Genomic DNA, 23,180 nt, shown 5'->3' with positions numbered 1-23,180 from the left:
ATAAACATTATCAAAACTTTAGATATGCATCTTATCACATATATGCTAACATCCTGTCTCAAGCTTCTAAGGGGAATAGTGTGTGAAACTAGAGTCAGGTGACCAGATGAGGTCATTCTGCCAGTCAACTTGGAAATTTTAAATAAATATTACAAAGAGAAATCTCTCAGTACTGAGTATTCAGTCTTGGGCCTGACAACAAGAAGAACCATTCAACACTTCATCTGCCTTGCTCTATTAAGTAAGTAGGGAATAGTAATTCACCTAGATTTAGTCAGGAAAATATAGTGAGGTTAGTTTAGATATTGTTTTTCTTTATTGTCTGAGTCTGTCCATCAATGTTATTTTCAATATTTCCTGTAATTTGTACTCTGTAGTTTACTGTAATATATATTCAGTATTTCCATGCTCTTTTATTATTTATTATTTGTTATTGTGTCTGGTTCTTTTAGAAAGTATTTGACCTTTGAGAGTGCTTATATTTATTTGGTGACGCTGCGTGGGCCATTCCTGAAGGCCTAGCTGTCTTGGTCAACTACTACCATTTGTATTAGTATTAATATTACACAGTATAATTGGGCACCCTTTATTAAGGACCTTAGAGTAGCTGATTGTGGAGTGTCTGGTAGCAGGGATAACTACCTTATAGTCTGGGTGGAAGGGGACACAGCAAGGAAATCTGTGCTAGCCATTCCTAGGTGTGTGTGTGTGTGTGTGTGTGTGTGTGTGTGTGTGTGTGTGTGTGTGTGTGTGTGTGTGTGAAAAATCAAATCTCACTGTGTGTGTGTGTGTGTGTGTGTGTGTGTGTGTGTGTGTGTGTGTGTGTGTGTGTGTGTGTGTGTGTGTGTGTGTGTGTGTGTGTGTGTGTGTGTGTGTGTGTGTGTGTGTGTGTGTGTGTGTGTGTGTGTCAGGTACTCAGAGCAGGGACAAGAAGGACTAGTTTCACAGAAAAGGTGCTGCAGGTGTTGGCTTGGGCACTCAGCTGAGGACTTCACTCTACAGCTGTACCAGTGGAGAGTCTTACTGGGGACCTGGAGGAGACGGAGATAGAAACCCAGACCTCAGGCCAAGTGTGTTCTCTGTGGGCTCTTAAGGGGAAATTTACTGGGTGCAGAGAGCTGCATCTGGAAATAATGGGTGTATCCATTTGTATTCAAAGTTAACGTCCATCTCCAGTGTCAGTGGTGAGGATTCAGGCTCCTTGATTACTGGCCCAGAGAGGGGTCATCACACTTATACCTATGTAAAAAAGTCCCTCACACTGTTACCTGGTACATAGAGCAACTGATAGTGTAATGTTTCAACTACTTCTTGTCATGAGTTCAATGTTCATGTCTGCAATATTCAATGGATGTATAAGAAAGCTTCTACCTTGTCATCTATGACTTATTCACCCCAGAGTGAACCCTTCCATATCTACAGCTATGAGATCTTACAGAATGCTTCCAAATATATATTTAAATCTGTATGTAATTGCTTTGTATCATATTAAATTATTACTATATGATTTCCATGTTTACGGTGTGATATGCTCTGGAGTTTTCCTCTTCTAGCCTCCACTGAAATTGGACTCTGCCCCTGTAGTACTTCAATAAAATGGTTAAAAATGTTAAAAAGTTAATTTAAAACTAGCAAAAAAATAATAAAAAATAAGGAGGGGTCTACATTGACAACTAGTGATTCTTTTAAAAAAAATGAGATAGAATATCAAATGGAAAACAGACTTTGGCTTATTATGTTGTGAAAAGTATCCACCATTTTTGGCAACATCTTGAAACACTTACTAAGTAAAAAATTATTCAGCCTGATTTTTATTGGGCCTGATGTGAACAAATGCTACTCTAATATTACTCTCCTGGCAAGATGTGTTTATCGTAGTGATCCTTAAAGCAGTCACAACCCTGACTGCCACTCTTTACTTTGACCCTTGTCTCCTTAATGCAGATGACAAAATCTCTGTTGAAATTATGGTTTTTGGAATCAACAACTTCCTTCCAGTATTGGTTTACATAGATCTTTGGGGGGATCCATTACAGACAGCAAACTCAAAAATGTAAAATAAGTATTACATAAGGACTTTTATGCACATACCTGTATGCTGATGATTTGAAAATGTATTTCAGTAACTTGGGGGAGGATGTTTTTTTTCCTGCTGGATGTCCTAAAATAACCTGAACAATGTAGTCATTGTCCGCATTTACCTGCTTTTAGTTCTAATGATGATATTTTTATCACAAAAAGGTGTATGGCACATGGTATACATTGTGGCATATTCATTTCTTACTCTTTGTTGCCTTGTAATCAATGGAAGGTTTTCTACCATACTAAGTGCATCATTAAATGGCGCAGATTGCTGTTACAGAACTACTGAATTCAGAAGCATTTTTCTAAAGTATAATGACGTTTAGTGGGCTATAGCTATTTTTGTTATATTTCATCTTTAATTGAAATACTTGCAAATGTATTCTTAATTCTTCTGTATTATTGTACAGTGTCAGAAATAGAAGATTACTAACATAATAATGCAACCTGAAGTCAACCAATATTTATTTCAAAGAAGGAGGTGTTAATTTATTTGTGCTTTTCATTTGTTTATTTTATTGTCATTTTAAAGCCCATTTAATAAGTAAGATAAGGTACTCAAGTTTAGGGAAGGTAATAACACAGGTTGTGCACTCATCTCTTGTAAAAATTACATCAAATTAGCTCTGCTGTTTAAAATAGCATGCAGTTCTTTCCAAGTTAACACTGGTTAGAACTAATTGCCCTGATTTATTCCACTGTTTATTTTACTTTGTGTTTTGGATGTATTCTTTAAATGGTATTATACCATGACCTCCCATTAATATTCCAAAACGTGCACGCTGATTGGCCAGCGTGCATGTTGTAAATCGACTTATACTAATGGAAAAAGGTCCGGTCGCCCGGACTTTTTCCATTAGTATAAGTCTCTTTTAAAACACTGTCTCTCTATGTTAAAAGAGTTTAACATAGCAACACAGGTTTAAAAAAAGCAACGGAGATCCCGTTGCTTATTTTAAAGCTGTCTCGCTATATTAAACCCATTTAACATAGCGAGACATGTTTAAAAAAAAAAAGCAACGGAGAAAGCAAGATCTCCATTGCTTTTTACTGTTTCGCTATGTTAAATGGGTTTAACATAGCGAGACAGCTTTAAAATAAACAACGGACATCTCCGTTGCTTATTTTAAAGCTGTCTCTCTATGTTAAACCCATTTAACATAGCGAAACAGTAAAAAGCAATGGAGATCTTGCTTTCTCCGTTGCTTTTGCCCACAGCTCTGATGTACTGCGTAGGCATGCGCAGTACATCAGAACTGCCGCGGATACCAGACAGCTGCGGAAGGGCAGCAAAGAGGCATTATACTATGCCATTATTTAAAGTAATTATTTCTTTTCTTAAATAATGTCATAGTATAATAGCAATAACCCACTTCTGGGTGTGGGTAATGCGGGATTTACCCACGGTTGTCTTTGTTTGGTCCCTCGGGACCAAACCATGCCAACCGTGGGTAAATCCCACATTACCCACACCCAGGTGTGGGTTATTGCTATAATAATTACTTGTCTTGTTATTTTTGCAATGCATACAATTACAGCATTTTACATATTCTCTTCTCATTTTAGGCTGTAATTGCATAGCTTTTTGGCTAAGATTTTGTATTTAAGCTTTGATTGTTTTTTTTCAGGTTTTAGCACTTTATGTCGCTTGTAGTTAACCATTTAATTTTGCCAGAATGTTTTTTTTTTTGCAACTGATCTTTTGTTTTTCTTTTGTACTGCAACTGTAGATAGCTATTTATATATTCATAAAGTGCTCTCCAGCTACTTGAAAAAGCAAATAATGAAAATACATTTTGCTGCCTTATCCAACAAAGTAAATTGATGGAATAGAAACAAAAAAATGAGATAAAGGATTCTCAGACAGCCAAACACAAAATAGACCTAAACCAAAAAAACAGAGGTTCACTGCTCCATGCAATAAAAATCTTTAATTAAAGTCAATACAAAATACATCCAGTACACAATACAAACATATTTTCACTATCACTTCATCAGATAAATTTAAAAGGCACGTAGAAACACTTTCATATTTAAATAAGAAAAATAGTCACGTGATGTCACAATTTATGTGAATACATTTAACATTAGTGCCTCAAACCTCTTTCTTTTAACACTGGTTTTAAGAGACACTGTTATTCAAACACAGGAAGCTGATATGCTTCTAACTCAAGAATCAATTAAAATTCTGCACTTTCTGTATGATTGATGATATCTAAACTTCTACTTGGATGTATAATTTCTATGACCTGAAAATGAAACCTATGTTCATTTCCTTGCTTTTTAACATGATGTGCCAAAGCATTAGTATATTTACCTTTATTTGTTTCTGTTATATGTTCATAAGCACATTCTCTAAACACTCTTTCCCATATTATGTGCTATGTTAAAAAACATAGGGCAGAATTATATTTCCTAATAAAAGAACATTTTTTTTCAGATTCTAAACTGGGTCATGGAACCAGAGGTCAAGGATTCTCGTGGCATGGCCATAGTAAGCCAGGGATCTGAAATAATTCGAATCAAGCTGGATAAATTCAGTGAGCTAACAGATCTATGTACACTCAACAAGCTGAGAAGCTTTATTAGACCATATCCAAGGTAAAGCTGCAAGTATGAATGGAAAATGACTGCCTTAAAGATAAACACTGTTAGAGCAGAGCAATTATCCACTGTAATAATGCTGTTTGTTTTAGGCATTTATGAATATTTACATTTATTCCCCAGAACTACATATGTCCACACAGTAATCGGTTAATGCTTTCATACAGTCTTACTGTCCACAGGTGGTTAATTGTGAATAGTTGGTTAAGTGTGATCAGTTACAGAGTTCAGTCAGTCTACACTGATCTTGTGTGTATGCGTGCATGTTCACCCACATGAATATGTCTGGTTTAAAGGAATAAGGTATGCTAGCACAACTACTAATAATATACTGAGTACAAGAAACTTCCTGTTGAAGTTAATCTCTTTAACTCTGTGCTACTATCTGCCTGTCTAGCCATAGCTTTTTAAAAAACTCATTTCAGGAAACAACACAGTATACCTCTCAACTGCCCCTGATTTTACCTGATATTTTTACTCACTCCATCATGATACTTATTCATTCCCTGGTAAAGTACCCAAGTTTTTCCCCAGGCCTCCATTGAAAATAGGCTATGTTCCAGTCGGAATTTCCCAGTCAACAAATGTTAAATGAAACAAAGGTTCAATCAGTCAATAATGTCAGACATTAGTTTTATATCCCTTATTGTTCAGAAAATACATACTGATGCAAATCTGTTGCTCTGTTAACTTTTTAGGTGAATTAGAGTAATACTTAAAAACTGGATTGCCCTTGTCCAGATTTCTTCAGTAAAGAAGTTGAGAGGTATGAAATACTGTGAGCATAAAGTGTATACACACATTTGGGGTTCCACAAGGCTCCTCAAGCTTCCACCCCAGAAATTCCACTAGACATTTCAGGGCAAGTGTTAGGGGTTAGAGGCCATTGCAGGCTGCTCCATATAAGCCTGAGGGTAACTCCAAATAAGTATTAATAAGGAGATAAGTTTAGTATGTGTGTGTGTGTGTGTGTGTGTGTGTGTGTGTGTGTGTATGCATGAGTGGGCTCATTATCTTTTTCCATTTCCAAGACTGATGGCCTTCAGAGATCTCATGGCACTTGGGTGGAGAGAGATTGCAGTGACCCACACTACCTGGGTGGAGAGAGATTGCAGTGACCCACACTACCTGTGGCTATCAGTATATTCTAGGCTGGTGTTAGTTATTAGGAGATTGAATACTATTACAAGATCATAATGACTACAAAAGGCAGCACAGGATGAGAACATGTCAGTTCTGAACCACCATTAGTGAGTTCACACACCTCTGACTCAAGTTCCACATCAGACACCAAACCTCTGGATAACATTTAGGCAGTGAGGTACAAGCCCCGGGATAGGATGATCAATCAGATGAATCCTGCTGTAATGAAACTTGCTAGCCAGAAGAATGTTCCTTGACTGGAACTTGTTAGCTAGTGCTGGTCTGAAGGCCAGTCCTGGGATGAGACTTTCTGGTCTCAAGCACCACCCATCCATGGTTATCTGATACCAGAGCTGACTGTCCAAGATCAGCCTAGTTACCCATAGGCTCCAGCCAGACATCCAAAGGTGAGAAAGGACAGGATCCTTGGGATGTACTCCCAGGATGGGAGCCAAGCATGTACCTCCACTGTGTCAACATCTTTGACCAATCTAGAGGACTACTTTGGGCTTGAGCTGCCACTAGTCAATGGGAAGTTGATCATCTGTAAGACCCAGGGTTCAAGCTGGACACAAAACTTACTTCAGGCTAAGGCCTAGACTGTTCCTTGAATATTTACCCCATGGTGATGTTCTCATTAGTGGGTGGGGCTGTAAGGGTCTGCCTCCTCCTGGTTTTCCTACAAAGAGCTTTTTACTGCGCCCATCTTCATGAAGTCAGCCAACAAATGTTTATTCCTTTTACATCAAGTAGCTAAGTTGAAGCTCTGACACTTACGGTAACTAGCAACATCTTGATTTCCCCTGAGATAGTACAGACAATACCAGTGTGTCTTTGCTGGCAATATGATGGTCACATGGGGCCTTACTGAAATGTTTAGGCATTCAAATACAGGAATTTACCACTTTACGGGTAATACTAAGGATGAAAATCTGAACTGTGTTAATTGAAAAAAAAAACTGTTGGCTTGAAAGATTTGCAGGCTTATGTAGCCAGTGCTTTATATCATAATGTTCATTATTACAAGCATGTGGATTGGAGAAGAAATACACAATCAAATACCCATTAAGGGCAGTCCTCAACTTTAGATCTCTATATTTCTTGCTCTATAAGTAAGTATACATTGCTCTTTTTAATTACCAAGCCTTTAAACAAATCACCACATTGTATTTTGAAAAGAAAAAAAGCATGTTAGATTTAATTTTCATTTTCATATTCTTAGTTGAAATGCTTACTTGTCTTTCTCTAGTGATGATGAGCTATGCCAGATCTTTTTGGAGCAGAACCGCTGGAAGATATTTAAAGGGGACATCATCAACAGTCAAACAAAACCTATGTGCAGTAACCCTATAGAAAGACTAAACCTGAGAACCAGTAAGCAGAACAGTAATAAAAACTATGAGTGGGACACTGAAGAAACGGGAATATTGCACTTCATGCAGGCAGCAAAAAATCAAAAGGTAAGCATCAGATGTATGTATGTAGCTGTCAGCATCTAGTTATTTATTTAATTTTTTTGTTGTTGTTATTTTGCTATTTTATTTACTGATTTTGTTTTTACAAGGCTTTGTGAGACTTTTTAATTTTACTTCTGGTTATATGTCACTATGTTTTACTTAATCAGCTTTACAAATGCCAGGTCAGTTTAACTTTGTGGCGATCCCAACTTAAACCTTGCAATAAACTGACACACCTACTCTCACCAATACGAATTACTTTAGCTAAAAAAAAAAAAGTTGGAATACAGACTTCCCCTAGTGTGGCTCTGCTCTCCAGCAGAAACTCCCATCTCCTAAAAATCACAGGTAACAAAATTTGTCATTTTGTGCTTTTGGTAGAGTTGCATAAGCATCATTGTGAACCAATAAAACATTACTTTGGCTTCCTATGACTTCTAGAGACACTCTCCTCTTAAAACACCATGTTTTTTAAATTACCAGGCTATGGAATTGTCCACCTTTTTGGGTAAGGCCGTCTCTCAGGGCTATCACTTATTCCTATAAACACAACAGTAATGCCCCCTCATTGAATAGATGACTTTTATGTTACAAACAGAGAGGACAATATTCTTCAAAAATGCCCCAGCTACCTGGAAGCAGTTACCATCTGATGTCCATAATGAGAAAAAAATAAATAAGAAAGTTTCAGAGCTAAGCAAGGGATCATCTATTTCTAAAGAATAAATGCATGTATTTTAGAAATAAATGTTAAGTACTAGCAGATTATTTCTGTATTTACTCTAAACATTTAATAAATTATACTGTGTGAATTATAATTTTCATTGTACTGAGAAAAATATATAGTTGTATAAGTTAGACATTTATAATGTTGTGGACAATGCACTGTAGCTGTTGTCTTATCTATCATTTGCTTCACATGTAGCTCAGTTTGTGGCTAAAAAAGAGTCAAATGACCAACCCAACTTCCCAGATGACAGACAAATAAAATAAATGAATAAAAATGGTCTATCTATCTATCTATCTATCTATCTATCTATCTATCTATCTATCTATCTATCGCCAACACCACGAAAAGCAGGACTATGGACTCACAGTTTAGTATCCACAAAAGATGAAGAAACGGCAAAATGTACAAAGTTTTATTGAATTACTCCACAAAAACAACTTTCCACTGTTAAGTGCTTTCACCCGGTCTAAATATTGAATGTTTTTATCTTTTAGTAATGGAATTAAAGGCATGGTTAGTATATTGTAATAGTATGCGGTACCGCTGCTTGTTTTTAACAAAGTAATGAAATTTTATTGGCGGTAATGCTGTGGTCATATGACCTGCTACTGCTATTTAAAGCTGTTAGAAAATTATGCTCACTGTTCTGATGAAGCCTGGTATTTGGACCGGGTGAAAGCGCTTAACAGTGGAAAGTTGTTTTTGTGGAGTAATTCAATAAAACTTTGTACATTTTGCCGTTTCTTCATCTTTTGTGGATACTAAATTGTGAGTCCATAGTCCTGCTTGTCATGGTGTTGGCAGTGGTTTTGGGATCATGTTTGTGCATTCTTGGTTTTATCTATCTATCTATAGTATACCAGCTTTGTCCATTTTTCTGTCCTTTTTATGAGAGGACCCTCCATTCCTTTGTGTCTCCCAGACTCCCAAGAGCTACTTTTAATTTATTTAAAATGCTAAGTATCTTGTAGAAACACACAGCTGGTTTCTACTCTCACTGGAAGTGAGGAACTACAAGGTTAAATCTGCTGTCCATACCAGTGCACAGCTACATCCACAATGGAAAGAAGTGTCACAGATAGTTTAATCTCAGTCTTATGGGACATACCTGTAGTTCTATCAGGTCATCTGGGACAAGTGGGCAGGACCTGCACTCCTGTAGCCACAGTATGGTTCATAGGTTCATAGGTGTGTACTAGGCTAATGGCCCTGGAGCCTTTAAAAGCTTAGCCCATAGGATTACCCTGGCATCGTTCCACCCATGCATTATAATGCCAGGCCTGTACATAACATAAGTATTATATCTGATCTAGTGTGTGAAATAGACTTCTTTTTATAAGAGAGAGAGAGAGAAGCTGGAAAAAAGCCTCAGTCTAGTTGTATGTTTAATGCTCCTATGTTTCTGTGTTACTCATTACCATAGACCAGGGCAGGCCAAAGAGAGGATGCAACTTTCTATCCTTTGATCTCTGAACTGAAGCAGCTGAATTTCAGGTTTGCCATCTTATTTGAATTTGCCATGGGAAAAGAAACAAATTAGGAGTATTTCCTAATCTACCATGCACCAGGTAGTGTGAGGATGTTCACTGGAAGACTTCATTGACGTCCTTCACTCCTCTGCATTGATGTCACCAAGATAATTAATACTGGGTAATTTCAACATTAGAGATGATAAGAAATTAGTAGCATTTGATAAGAAATTCCTCTAGAGTATGAAAGGATTCAGATTTATTTATTTATTGTTTATTTATTTATTCATTCATTGACATTTGATTACTGTGAAAATTCTACTGTGTGGGTGCCCATTTTCAGAAGAGGCTGTGACACCCGTGCACTGGCCCAGTAATCAAGGAACCTCAATCCTCACCACTAACACCAGTGATGGCCATGCACATTGGGAGAGATAACAAATACACACACAGTAAAGTACAATTTCCCTTAAGAGCACACAAAGAAAACAGTCAGTCTGGGACTGGTTTCTCCCTTTCTCTCCAGATCCCCAATAAGACTCCCCCACTGGCAGAGTTATAGGGTATAGATCTCAGCCGGGTAGTCAAGCCAAAACCTCCAGTGCCCTGTCCAGTGCTTTGTGTCCCTGCCCAAGTAGTTGGCACACACACACACACACACACACACACACACACACACACACACACACACACACACACACACACACACACACACACACACACACACTTTGAGGTTTGGTTTATATAAAAACACACAGACACTCCTGGGGAAGTTTGGCACAGGTTCTCCAGCTATGCCCCCTCCTGCCAGGCTATAAGGTAGTAATCACTACCACCAACTACTCTTATCAGCTACTAAAAAGGCCTTTACCAAAGGGTGTCCAATTATACTGTGCAATATTATTATCCAAATAGTAAGTGGATGAATAGCAAAGCTAATTGGAGTGGCTTTGTACAGTATCACTATATACATGCAATGTACTCTAGAGTTTAAATTATCTCTACACAAAGCAGCCACAGTTGAAAGGATGTAAAAATATTTAATAATAAATAATAAAAACACAAGGCAAATCTTCACAATTCAACACAGTGCTAGTCAAGAGTTCAGAGATCACAGGAAAATGCTTAAAATAATACTGTAGAATAGTCTGACATAAATATAGAAAACAGCTAGACTAAATCTGACTAAATTCCTATCTAACTCTAAGAGGAATCACAGTTCTAAATAATCTTACATATAGAGAAAAGGCAGAGTACTGGTGAGTAGATATTCTTTAGACAAAATCCAAAATGCTCTGATTTTCTCTCTCTGAGAGAGTCTTAAAAATAATACATCACTGCTTACTTATTTTAGATTACATCATTTTCTCTGGTTCCCAGGCTAGAGTTTTAACATTTCTTTGATCTTGCACCTGGCCAGGAAACTACAGCAATAAAATACATTATATATGTAAAATCTAGAAATTAACTCTGGTCTCAAAACAATAGAAGGAATTCCTCAGTCCAGACATTATGTCTCCAAACTATGAAATCAGTCATACAATGCTTGACTTATCAGCTTTCTTCCAGCAGAGTGCACTGTGGTTACATTTTTGAAATTCAACATTTAACACAGTTTTCTTACATTTAAGAGGACACGCCTGTGGATTATATTCATATTTACAATGACATAGAATTATCTACAAAATTCTATCTAGCTAGGCTGGCAGCCTTCACATATCTTCCCATATCCCCTCCACCCCGGAGAACTCAAGCTGTTTTTTCAAGTGACCCTTGAGAAACATTGCTTGAGAGGGTTAGGCCTATCTGAATATACCTTACTCCATTCCCTGCCTTGAGAGCCCATCTGCGTTGGTGTTGCTAACCCCACTGCGGTGCTGCACCGACATATCATATGCTTGCAACCCTAGGCATCATCCTAGCAACTTGGCATTTTGCTGGCTGGCTTGGTGTAACCAGGTTAGGGGATTGTGATCTGTAACTACAGTGAATTTTCTTCCATACAAATAAGGCTGAAGTTTCTGCAGTGCCCACACTATGGCTAGACATTCCTTTTCTACAGCTGCATAGCATTCCTCCCTGGGTTGGAGCCTACAACTGAGATAAACCACTGGGTGCTCTTCTCCCTCTGAAGAAATCTGGCTAAGTACAGGCCCCACCCCATGGTTTGAAGCATCCAGCTACATAACAAATTATTTTCTATAGTCTGGACTGGCTAACACAGGGGGTCCCCCCAAAGCTTCTTTAAGCTTCTGGAATGCCTGCTCACATGCTGTGGTCCACACTACCTTATCTGGCCTGTTTTCCTTGTCAGGTCTGTGAGGGGAGCAGCTATGGTACTATAACTGGGGACAAACTTTCTGTAGTACCCTGCTGTCCCTAAGAATGCCCTCTCCTGCTTTTTGGTAACAGGTGCAGGTCATGCATGAATGGCTTCCACTTTGGCAGGTTCTGGCCTGATTTTACCACTCCCATCTCTATGTCCCAGGTAGGAGACCTTTGCCATACCCACCTGACATTTGCTTGGCTTAATGGTCAAGTCTGCCCTCTGTAGTCTGCCCAGCACCTTCCTGACATGCTGAAGGTGCTCTTGCCAGGCTGTAGATGGCAATATCATCTATGTAAGCAAGGGAAACCCTCCTGCTCCTGCTACAGTATGATCTACCAGCCTCTGGAAAGTCACTGGGGCATTTTTCATCCCAAAGGGCATCTTTGTGAACTCATACAAGCCACAAGCCAAAAGGAGTCACAAAGACTGACCTCTCTCTAGCACTGGGAGTCAAGGGCACCTGCCAGTAACCCTTGACAGGATCAATGGTGGTAAGATACTTAACCCCACCCAGATGCTCTATGGCCTCATCTGTCCTAGGCATGGGGTAAGCATCTGACTCTGTGTGACTATTTAATTTCCTGTAGTCCCCACAGAACTTGGTGCTGCCATCCTTCTTTGGCATCAGCACCACTGGGGAGGCCCAGGGACTGTTGGGCTCTTGAATTACCCCTAGTTTCAACATCTCCTGTGTCTCCTCCATCAGAGTCTGTTCGACTCTCTCAGGCACCCTATAAGAGGCCTGCCTAATAGGCCTTTGAGGTCTTGTATACAACTAGTGCTGCACCAGTTGGGTGCACCCTGGTTTCCCAGTGAACATGTCCCCAAACTCCTGTAACACTGCGTGAATGTCTCGAACCTGGGGTAGGAGATAGCTGCTGTGACATTGATACCACTTCCACTGAGGTGTCAGTCCGAGCCTTACTGAGGAGATCAAGTCACCAGATCTCCCTCAGACTCTTCCTGCAATCCACTGCAAATACTCGGCACAAGGGCCTCTCTATCATGGTAAGGTTTCATCATGTTAACATGGTACAATTTCTGCTCCTGCCTCCTCCTGTTGGACTCTTGAATTACCCCTAGTTTCAACATCTCCTGTGTCTCCTCCATCAGAGTCTGTTCGACTCTCTCAGGCACCCTATAAGAGGCCTGCCTAATAGGCCTTTGAGGTCTTGTATACAACTAGTGCTGCACCAGTTGGGTGCACCCTGGTTTCCCAGTGAACATGTCCCCAAACTCCTGTAACACTGCTTGAATGTCTCGAACCTGGGTAGGAGATAGCTGCTGTGACATTGATACCGCTTCCACTGAGGTGTCAGTCCGAGCCTTACTGAGGAGATCAAGTCACCTGATCTCCCTCAGACTCTTCCTGCAATCCACTGCAAATACTCGGCACAAGGGCCTCTCTATCATGGTAAGGTTTCATCATGTTAACATGGTACAATTTCTGCTCCTGCATCCTGCCTAGCAGTTCCACCATGTAGTTAACATCACTTACCTTTCTTCCTACCTTGTAGGGTCCCTCCCAAGCTGCTTGCAGCTTGTTGTGTCTGACAGGAATGAGAACCATTACCTGCTGCCCTACAGCATATTCTCTAGCTTCAGCATTCCTGTCATATCAGACCTCTTTCTGCTGTTGGGCTTCTGCCAGGTTCTCCTGGGCCAAGCCCATGAGTTCCCTGAGCCTTGTCCTGAGGTTTAGGACATATGCCATAACAGCCTCCTTGTGATTTTTGCACTCACCTTCCCATTCATCACAAATTAAATCTAGAGGTCCCCTCACCCTATGCCCATACAGCAACTCAAAGGGTAAAAAACCCGTGGATTCCTGGGGAATCTCTCTGTAAGCAAACAACAGAAGGGGCAAATATTTGTCCCTCTCTCTCTTAAACTGGTCTGCAAATACCAGTACCATGGACTTGATTGTAGAGTTTTATCTGAGATAAAATAAAACACAGAGCCACACTGGACTGTGATCACCAGCTTTACTGATGTTACCTTCTGGTACCTCAGCTCACACCTTCAAGGGATAATTGAACATCATAATCACAGCTTATTTATACAAAAGTTAATCACCACACAATTACAGAATTAAACCATTTAAAGTGCCAGTGCAATAGTTGAACAACACAAAATAAATACAAACTGCCCACCAAGTTTCCCTAAAAACTAAACAGTGATGTTTAATTCTAAATTTAACCCAGAAGGATGCAATGTATCAAAATTTGTAATAAACTTTCCATAGACATCAATTTATCTTGAAAATTGTCCCCAACATTTGAAACAGGTTTGGCTAACACACTAAAAAACAAAGAAGTATCTAAACCACCATGAATGGTTTGAAAATGGGAGGCCACAGGACTTTCTAACCGATTATGCCTGATATCACCCAAATGCTCCATAATGCATTTTTTAACCACTCTTTTTGTTTGGCCCACGTACCGTTTGGTTGGTATACACCCACACCCAAGAATATATAACACACCACATGAACAACAATTAAAGTTGTTCATTGCATTATAAACCCTATTATTAATTTTCATACCATTGAGATTCCTAACTCTGGTACAAACCTGCATTTTCCACAAGGGAAACATCCTACTGGGCCACTATGTATGGATGGCTTCTTCTTATTCAGTAGTTCCCTCAAATTAAGGAACCTACTATAAGAAAAAACAACCCTTTCAGGAAATACTCCACTGGTATTTTCCCCTTGTGAAATTATAGGCCAAAACCTGTCTAGCAAACCTTTCAATGACTCTAAAAAAGGGGAAAATCTGTCAACAAAAAAGAATATTGTCTCATCTCTACTCATGTCTCCCTCATGCCAAACCAAGTTGTTTTCCCTTACATTACCCCTTTGGGTTCCTGTTCTGTGAAAACTTTTAACCTTTCTTTCCGCTTTGTCCAACACATCCTTCTTGTAACCTCTGACCGTTAATCTTTTCCTAACTTTGGAAAATTCTCTTTCCAAAGTGGCCTTATTATATGTATTGTTGAAAATACATCTGTACTCCCCATAAGGTCTTCTTTCTTCTTCTTCTTTCAGCTTTTCCCGGTTAGGGGTCACCACAGTGGATCACCTGTCTGCTCATGATTGGCAGTACAATTTTACGCTGTCGAGTTGCCAGCCCGGCACCCAACCTTCCACAGAAGACACACACATGCACACACTCATACCTAGGGCCAATTTAGAGTGTCCAATCCACTTATAGCATGTCTTTAGGATGTGGGAGGAAACTGGAGCACCCAGAGAAAACCCACGTGACCACAGGGAGGGCATGCAGACTCCACACAGTAGGCACCCCAGCCGAGGATCGAACCAGAGAACCTCTTGCTGTGAGGCGACAATGCTAAATGCTGCACCACCGTGGCCGCCTCATACTCCCCATAAGATAAGGAATCTAATAAATGTGGAGGATGCATACTTGTGGCCAATAAAAAATTGTTGGCTGCAGTTTCTTTAAAAAAAGGTCTGAAATGGACTACCATATCAGTGCTTATGAAAAATTCTACATCAAGAAACTACATCACTTTTTTATGTGTCCTATGAGTAAACGACAACTCAAAAGTATTTTTTTTATAAATCATCCATAAACTTATCAAATTCTCCTATTTCACCCCTACAAATGAAAATCAGGTCGTCAATATATCACTTATAAATGACTACCCTGTGAGCAAAAAAAGAAGTGTTATAAATAAAAAGATTTTCAAAATGACCCATGAAAATGATGGCATATGCTGGAGCATAGGAGGCACCCATGGCTGTGCTTCCCTTTTGCAAAAACACTTGATTCCCAAATTTAAAACAATTCTGAGTTAATGAAAACTCCAAAGGTTGTAATATGTAGTTGGTCCTAGGACCTTCCCCCATCATTTTGGCTACCACCTCAAGCCCCAGGGAATGACTAAAACTGCTGTAAAGAGCTCTAACATCCACACAGGCCCAATATAAATTCTCCTCCCACTCCATGGCACCTACTAGGTCATAAAGTTCCTTCCGATTTTTAATATGTGTTGCTACTCTAGATTTATACTTTTTCAACTGTACATCTAAAACATTCCAAGATTCTGAAGGTAGAAGCCAATACCAGACACTACTGGTCTTCCCGGGGGGGGGGGGGGTTCTCCAAATCCTTATGGACCTTTGGGATTGTAAAAAATCTAACATCCCTGGGGTTTCTAATATGTAGCCTCTTAACATCAGCAGAAACAAAAAAACTAGCTTTCACCCTTTTCCAATAATTCAAGTAACAATTTGTTAAATTCTGCTGTGGGATCCTGTTCCAGTTTTAAATATACATTGCTATCATCCAACAAATCATGTGCCATTTTATTGTATCTGTCCCTGGACAAGATGACCCAGTTGCCCCCCTTGTCATCCTGTGTAAAAATTACATCTTCATTACCCATACGTATCCTTTGTAAAGCCAACCATTCCTATTTATTCAGATTAAATTGTTTGTTCTTTTTCATAAAGTTTTCATACTCAGTTTTAACCTGTTTACATAAAACTGTTTCAAACATATTAATATTAGGAAAACATTTAGGGGGAACAAAAGAACTGCCACAAGGTATGGCAGGAACCTTCAATCTACCATATCCAGTCACAATAAAATCATGTGTCTCACCACCTGGCCCATTTGCATCAGAAACATCTTGACCACCATTACTCAAATCCCAAATGCCCACCAAATTGTTTTCATGTACAGACAAGTCCAACAAAGAGCCATCACAATCACTGTTGTTGTCCAAATAAATAATATTCAAACTTTCTTGCATAGTTCTGGTGTAGAAAAACATTTTTAAATTTAACTTGCTACAAAAACAGCCTACTTCAAAAAGTAGGTCTACTAAACTGGGAAAACAGGTGGGAACAAATTTTACCCCCCTTATTCAACAAACCCAAAATAGCATCATCCAGTTTAAGACAAGATAGGTTAATAACATTGAATTGTCTGTCTTCCACATACCTGACAGTGGAGTATAGAGTTCAACCTCTCAACAAGACCATTAGTCTGGGGATGGTAGGAGGTGGTCTTCAGGTACTTCACCCCACAGTACTTCCACAGACAAACCAGCAGGTCTGACATGAAATTTCCACCTCTGTCAGTCAGTATTTCTTTTGGAAAACATACCCTGCTGAAAATCTCTAACAAAGCATTTGCCACCTTTTCTGCCTCAATGGAAAAGTCACTGCCTCAGGGTATCTTGTAGCATAATCTACTACCACTAGGATATAAATTTTCCATGTGGAACTTGGGGTACTCAGAGGCCCCACAATATCCATAGCTACCCTCTGAAATGGCTCCTCAATCACAGGCAAAGGAATCAAAGGAGCGTTCACCTTGTCTCCTGCCTTGCCTGCCTTTTGGCACTGCTCATAGATCCTGCAGTACCCTGTTACATCCCTGGAAATCCCAGGCCAATAGAGGTTCTGCATAATATGTCTCTTTGTACATTTTATGCCCATATGACCTGCAAAGGGAATGTCATGGGCTATGGCTAGAAGCACCAGATGATAGGCTCTGGGCACTACCAACTGCTGTATCCTCTCACCTTCTAGACCTCCCTCAGGGGTCCACTCTCTATACAGTAACCCTTTATCCCAGTATACAGATTCCCTATTCCCTTGAGAATCAGGTGCCTCACTAGCTACCTGCCTCAGGCCTTATAATGTAGGGTCTGAGAGCTGAGCCTGTCTCAACTCTCTCTTTGTAACACTTCCCAGCTCCACTTCCACTGGAAGTCTGGCATCCTCTGACAGTGGTGCCTCACTGTCAGCCTAGGTACTACTACTCACCTCTACCTTTGCAGTCTCGCTGTCCAAGGGAACATCAGTACCCACAAGCAGCTGTGGCTCACCTTCAGTCTCACTGCTACAGAGTAGCTCCCTCCCTGAAGTAACCACCTCACCAGTCCTGGCTGCAAGTATGAGGTCTGTCTGAGTCTCCCCCAGTTTACCAGATCCACATGCTTGTCTCCAAGCCTGACTGCATGTAACTGCACAAACACATGGTACTGCCTTATCAGAATCATTCCCTATCGGGACATCTGCAGGGATATCCTCAAACACACCTACTCGCTAGTTTCCTTTTCCACCCTCGCAGTCAAGGTGAACCCTAGCCAAAGGTGTTTGGAATGGGGTCCCTCCTAAAGCTCTGACTGAAGTAGACTGCCCAGGCAAGTAGTGCTCCTCTGTAACCATTGGAGGCTTCACAATGTTTATGTCAGAGGCAGGGTTTCTCTTAGCAATGGCCTCTCTGCCATTCACTATGATAGGATATAAACTCTTGTAGTAGTTTGGTACCCTTGTTGACTCAAGACAACCCACTGTTGACATTTTGTCTTTCCCACTTACTGGCTCTCTCACCTTTTGTTCCCCACCTTGCCTCCTTGGACATCTATACACCACATGGCCCAACTGGTTGCATTCAAAACATTTACCCTAGGTCCTGGACATGTACCTGGACTACTGGCTTCCCCTGCTACTGGCAGATTCTGTTGGGGCAGTCTGGGCTGCCCACCATGGGTTCATTTAGATGCATGAGCAGTACTGGGGGTCCCTTTCCTGTGCAGGGATGCCCTGCTTGCTAGATATAGGTCTTCCTTCTTCTCCAAATCATTTGAAGTAGCACATTGGTTATCAGCTAACCAGATCTGCATGTCCTCAGGCAAAGTGCTAAGGGCCTGTTCCCTTACCAAAAGGTCTGACAACTCTTCAAAAGTGGTGACCTGACATCCACTAACCCACCTATGAAAATAAGTGCTCAGTTCAGCAGCATATTCACACACACTTTCATCTGCCTTGCGTCTGCACACAAAACTTTTTCCTATACGTTTAAGGTGTTAGCTCAAAAAATTCTAACAGGCAATTCTTAACAGCAATATAATCAAAAATTCATGATCAGAAAGTTTAGACAACACAGCTACAGCTTTACCATGAAGTTGGGGAGTCAGAAACCGTACCCAGAGCCTTTGGTCAACATCATGCTGTTTACATACCCTCAAACATATGAATGAAACTATCAAAAGTATCCCCCTCTGTAAACTGCGAAAGAAATTTACTGACCTTTTGTGCTTCTGGGGTCCGGTTACTTCCTTCCCCATTACCTCCATGATTCTGGCGAAGAGTCAGCATCTCCTTTTCATGCTGCCTCTGCCTTTCCTTCTTCTCAGCTTCCAGGCATAGGAGTTTATCATTCTCCTCAGCATATATACATCTCAGTCTCTCTGCTGCTTCTGTTTCCAAATGCCTGGCCTCCAAGTCATCTATTTAGCTCCAGATGGATTTTTAAGTCCTCTGCAGAAATGTTGAGCTGTTCATTTTCTGAGTATTGTACATCTCCATGGCCAGTCTGATAGCCCTCCTGATTGCTGTTTTCTGATGCAGCTGTGACTAAAGCTGCAGTCATGTCTGCCATAGTCAGGTTTCCATGCACCAGTCCCTTAGCCTGGCACATCTCAGCCAACTGGCTTCTTGTCAGCTTGCCATACTCCTCCGCTGACATGCTTGCCTGCTCTCCCTGACTAGCTAAGCTAACAAAAGAAATAAAACAACTGTGATCTGAACTGAATATTCAATGCTTGGTTGGTTTAGAGTACAAAAACACCTTTAGTGATCACTGTATAAAAGCTACAGGAATTCACTATCCACACCACTACAAGCCAATTGCCAACCAATTAATATATGGTGTTGATATCCCACCACTGCCAACCAATTAATGTGACACCCATGCACTGGCCCAGTAATCAAGGAGCCTCAATCCTCACCACTAACACCAGTGATGGGCGTGCACACACAGTAAAGTACAATTTCCCTTAAGAGCACAGAGAGATCACAGTCAGTCTGGGGCTGGTTTCTCCCTTTCTCTCCAGATCCCCAATAAGACTCCCCACCAACACAGCTATAGGGTACAGATCTCAGCCGAGTAGTCAAGCCAAAACCTCCAGTGAACTCTCTGTCCAACCAGTGCTTTGTGCCCCTGCCCAAGTAGCTGACACGCATACACACATACACACACACACACACACACACACACACACACACACACACACACACACACACACACACACACACACACACACACACACGTTGAGATTTGGTTTATGTAAAAACACAAAGACACTCCTGGGGAAGGCTGGCACAGGTTCTCCAGCTATGCCCCCTCCTGCCAAGCTATAAGGTAGTAATCACTGCCACCAACTACTCTTATCAACTACTAAAAAGCCCCTTACCAAAGGGTGTCCAGTTATACTGTGCAATATTATTATCCAAATAGTAAGTGGATGAACTTACATAGAGAGCAAAGGCAGAGTACCGGTGTGTAGATGTTCTTTAGACAAAATCCAAAATGCTCTGATTCTCTCTCTCTGAGAAAGTCTTAAAAATAATACATCACTACTGACTCATTTTAGATTACATAATTCTTATCTGGTTCCCAGGCTAACAGAAACTCAGTTTTAGCATTTCTTTGATCTTGCACCTGGCCAGGAAACTGCAACAATAATATACATTATATATGTAAAATCTAGCAATTAACTCTGGTCTCAAAACAATAGAATGAATTCCTCAGTCCAGACATTATGTCTCCGAGCTTTGAGATCAGTCATACAATGCTTGACTTATCAGCTTTCTTCCAGCAGAGTGCACTGTGGTTACATTTTTGAAGTTCAACATTTAACACAGTTTTCTTATATTTAAGAGGACAAGCCTGTGGATTGTATTCATATTTACAATGACATAGAATTATCTACAAAATTCTATCTAGCTAGGCTGGCAGCCTTCACATATCTTCACAGACGCCCAGGGAGAATAGTTCAAAACTATTACAAGAACATTTAGAACAATAATTTTACAATATTCAAAAATAATACTAAAACATCAACAGTTTAAATAATTATACCCAGTTAGACATTTTAGCCAGTTTATAGGAATTAAAGGAAAGGTGGTATAATATAAACAGGAATAGCATTATGAAGTGAGAGGAAACAGGGTTATGGCAAATTTAGATAAAGAGTCCCGGGGGGGGGGGGGTTGATTGAAGAAAAAGTAATTGAAGAAGGGGGAGGAAGGAAGTGTATGGTGAGAATAGGTACTTGTTCATATTTAGGGATATAGTTTACCCTAGAGTTAATCAAGAAGAGAATCAGATTTTGGCTAGAAAGTCTTTCAAAATGGTTTTAAAGGACCTGAGGGAGGACATTCACCTGATAGATACAGATAAGGAGTTCTAGGCTTTAGCAACATGGTATGAGTACAGACCACACCTGGCAAATTTCACAGGTTTGTGGACAGGGTAGAGTTTGTGGTCATCGGATCATAATAACCAAGTGGGAACATAGTTGTGTAGAATAGTATTTAGTGCTGGGCAAGCAGATGGTTGCTAGATAATTTTATAGGTGATAAGAATCTGTATATGTTAGTTGATGGAGTAGTTCTAACCAAATTAGGCTTTCCGGTGTTTATACAGTGGTGGGCTCTGAAAGAGTATTTGCTGTAAATTTAGCCTCTTTATTATAGCATTGTTGAAGTGTTGTTTTCTGTATTGTCTGGAGGTTAGTAAGGATGAGACAATCATAAAGAAGTAAGGGGAGGGGGTAAGTAGTGGCAAGTGTAGTTTTAGATGCATTGGTTAGAAAGTTTTTGGCTCTCTAATGTATCCCTAGGTTTTGGTGAGTTTCTTTAATGCAGTTTTGTATATGCAGAACAAAGTTAAGACTATCATCCATTATCATCAGTAATAATTTGCTATGAGAGGTGACTTCAATTGTTGCATTATTAACAGGGAGGATTTTAAATTTTGTTTTTCATGAGAGAGGGTTTTGGGGAAAAAGTAAAAGTTTTTTTTCTTTGGGTTGAGCATGAGTTGTGAACTCCAAAGCCATGTTTCAGTTGCTATTAAAGTTTCCGAGTAATTTTTTTTGGAGATGTGCCAGGTTGTCAGATGTGAAAATGATTGTGGAGTCATCAGTGTGTTGTATTAAGGAGGCCTATTGTGTGGATTTGTGATGAGGGGGACCAAGGAAAGAACTTGTGGTACACTGATAGTGATTCAGAGGTATGGCGAGAGGATGGAGTACAATTTTACTCACTGATATCTGTTGGACAAGTAGCTTATGAACCATAGAAGGGTGGGCTGAGATAGACCTAGTAAATTAGAAGAGTAGTTTGCCACTATGTTTAGCTTTATTGACATTATCTATAAGGTTAGAAGTGCAGTGTTAGTAATATAAGATGGATAGAAACTGCATCATGTGGGGGATAGGAATTTGTCCAGCAAGAGATAGTTTAGCAATTGTTTTTGAACACATTTTCAAGCATTTGGGGGGGGGGGGTAAAGATTGCTATAGGTCTAAAGTTAGTAAATTCTGCTGAATTTCCTCCTTTGTGTTGAAGGATAATGTGTGACTTTTTCCACAGATAGGGAACACAGGATTCTTGGATTTACTTATTTATAAGGATTGAAGCAGAATAGGCAATGCTGTTGCTTGTTATTTTAAGAGATTTGCTTGGAAAGTCATCAGCTGAAGAACAATATGGTTTAAATTTGTTTGAGTAGTTTTATATAGGATGTGGGCATAGGTTTGAAGGTGACAGTGGATGTGCTAATATGTTCCCACACTCAGGTCAATTATTACAGACAGAAATCAGTTTATAGCCAGTACAGAGCAATTAACAAGGAGGCACAAAGTAGAACAGGTTTTCTTTAATTTACTGAAAGCAGAAACCAAGAAGCTAGGGAGACTAAGTAACCAGCACTTACAATATAATCTATTGATCAAGAGAAACAGGCCAATTATTGCCTAGAGAAATAAGTTTATAGCCAGTATACAGCAATTAGCAAGGGGTCAAAAACAATAATTTGTGATATTGTCAAACAGAATTGGGCTATACTGTGTTCTGATGACACCATCTCCAAGGTGGTAGGTGATGCCTCTAGATTTCCTTACAAAAATAATCTGACTGTGAAAAGGGAACTATGTTATAGACCATTTAGAAAATCCTATAGTTTACCCTTGAGGTTTGGGACGTTTCCATGTAGGTCTTGTAAAGCCTGTAAATATATGTCCCGAACTAATACATTTGCACATCCTATAACTGTTTTTAGGGTACATGCTGACTGCAGGACAGCTAACTTAGTGTACCTTGCGAATTGTAATGACTGTGAGTCATACTATGTGGGTAAAACTTATCAGAAATTGAAGGATTGTGTCCTGCAGCATGTAGGGGATATAAGGAGAAAGAGTTGTTTAAGCACCCTTTTTAAACATGTTAAAGATCATAGAAGACATTCTTTTAAGGTCACTGTGATAGAGGTAATGCCAGAGTCTGCCAGGGTTGGGGACATAGTTAACAGAACAGA

General features: G+C 39.9%; 1 protein-coding gene across 1 annotated transcript in view; it reads left to right on the top strand.

The window, feature by feature from the left end:
* The window catches only part of LOC122797184 (cyclic nucleotide-binding domain-containing protein 2-like), a 605,654-nt gene that overhangs the window by 534,300 nt on the left and 48,174 nt on the right, over nucleotides 1-23,180 (top strand). The window contains exons 12-13 of the mRNA XM_044066007.1: nucleotides 4,523-4,683; nucleotides 7,079-7,289. Of these exons, the coding sequence (XP_043921942.1) occupies nucleotides 4,523-4,683; nucleotides 7,079-7,289 (372 nt within the window). The remainder of the gene's footprint in view (nucleotides 1-4,522; nucleotides 4,684-7,078; nucleotides 7,290-23,180) is intronic.

Source organism: Protopterus annectens, chromosome 3.part0 (assembly GCF_019279795.1).
Source record: "Protopterus annectens isolate FY-2018-M chromosome 3.part0, PAN1.0, whole genome shotgun sequence".
Classification (NCBI taxonomy): domain Eukaryota; kingdom Metazoa; phylum Chordata; order Ceratodontiformes; family Protopteridae; genus Protopterus; species Protopterus annectens.
This window is presented reverse-complemented; position numbering and strand designations above follow the sequence as displayed.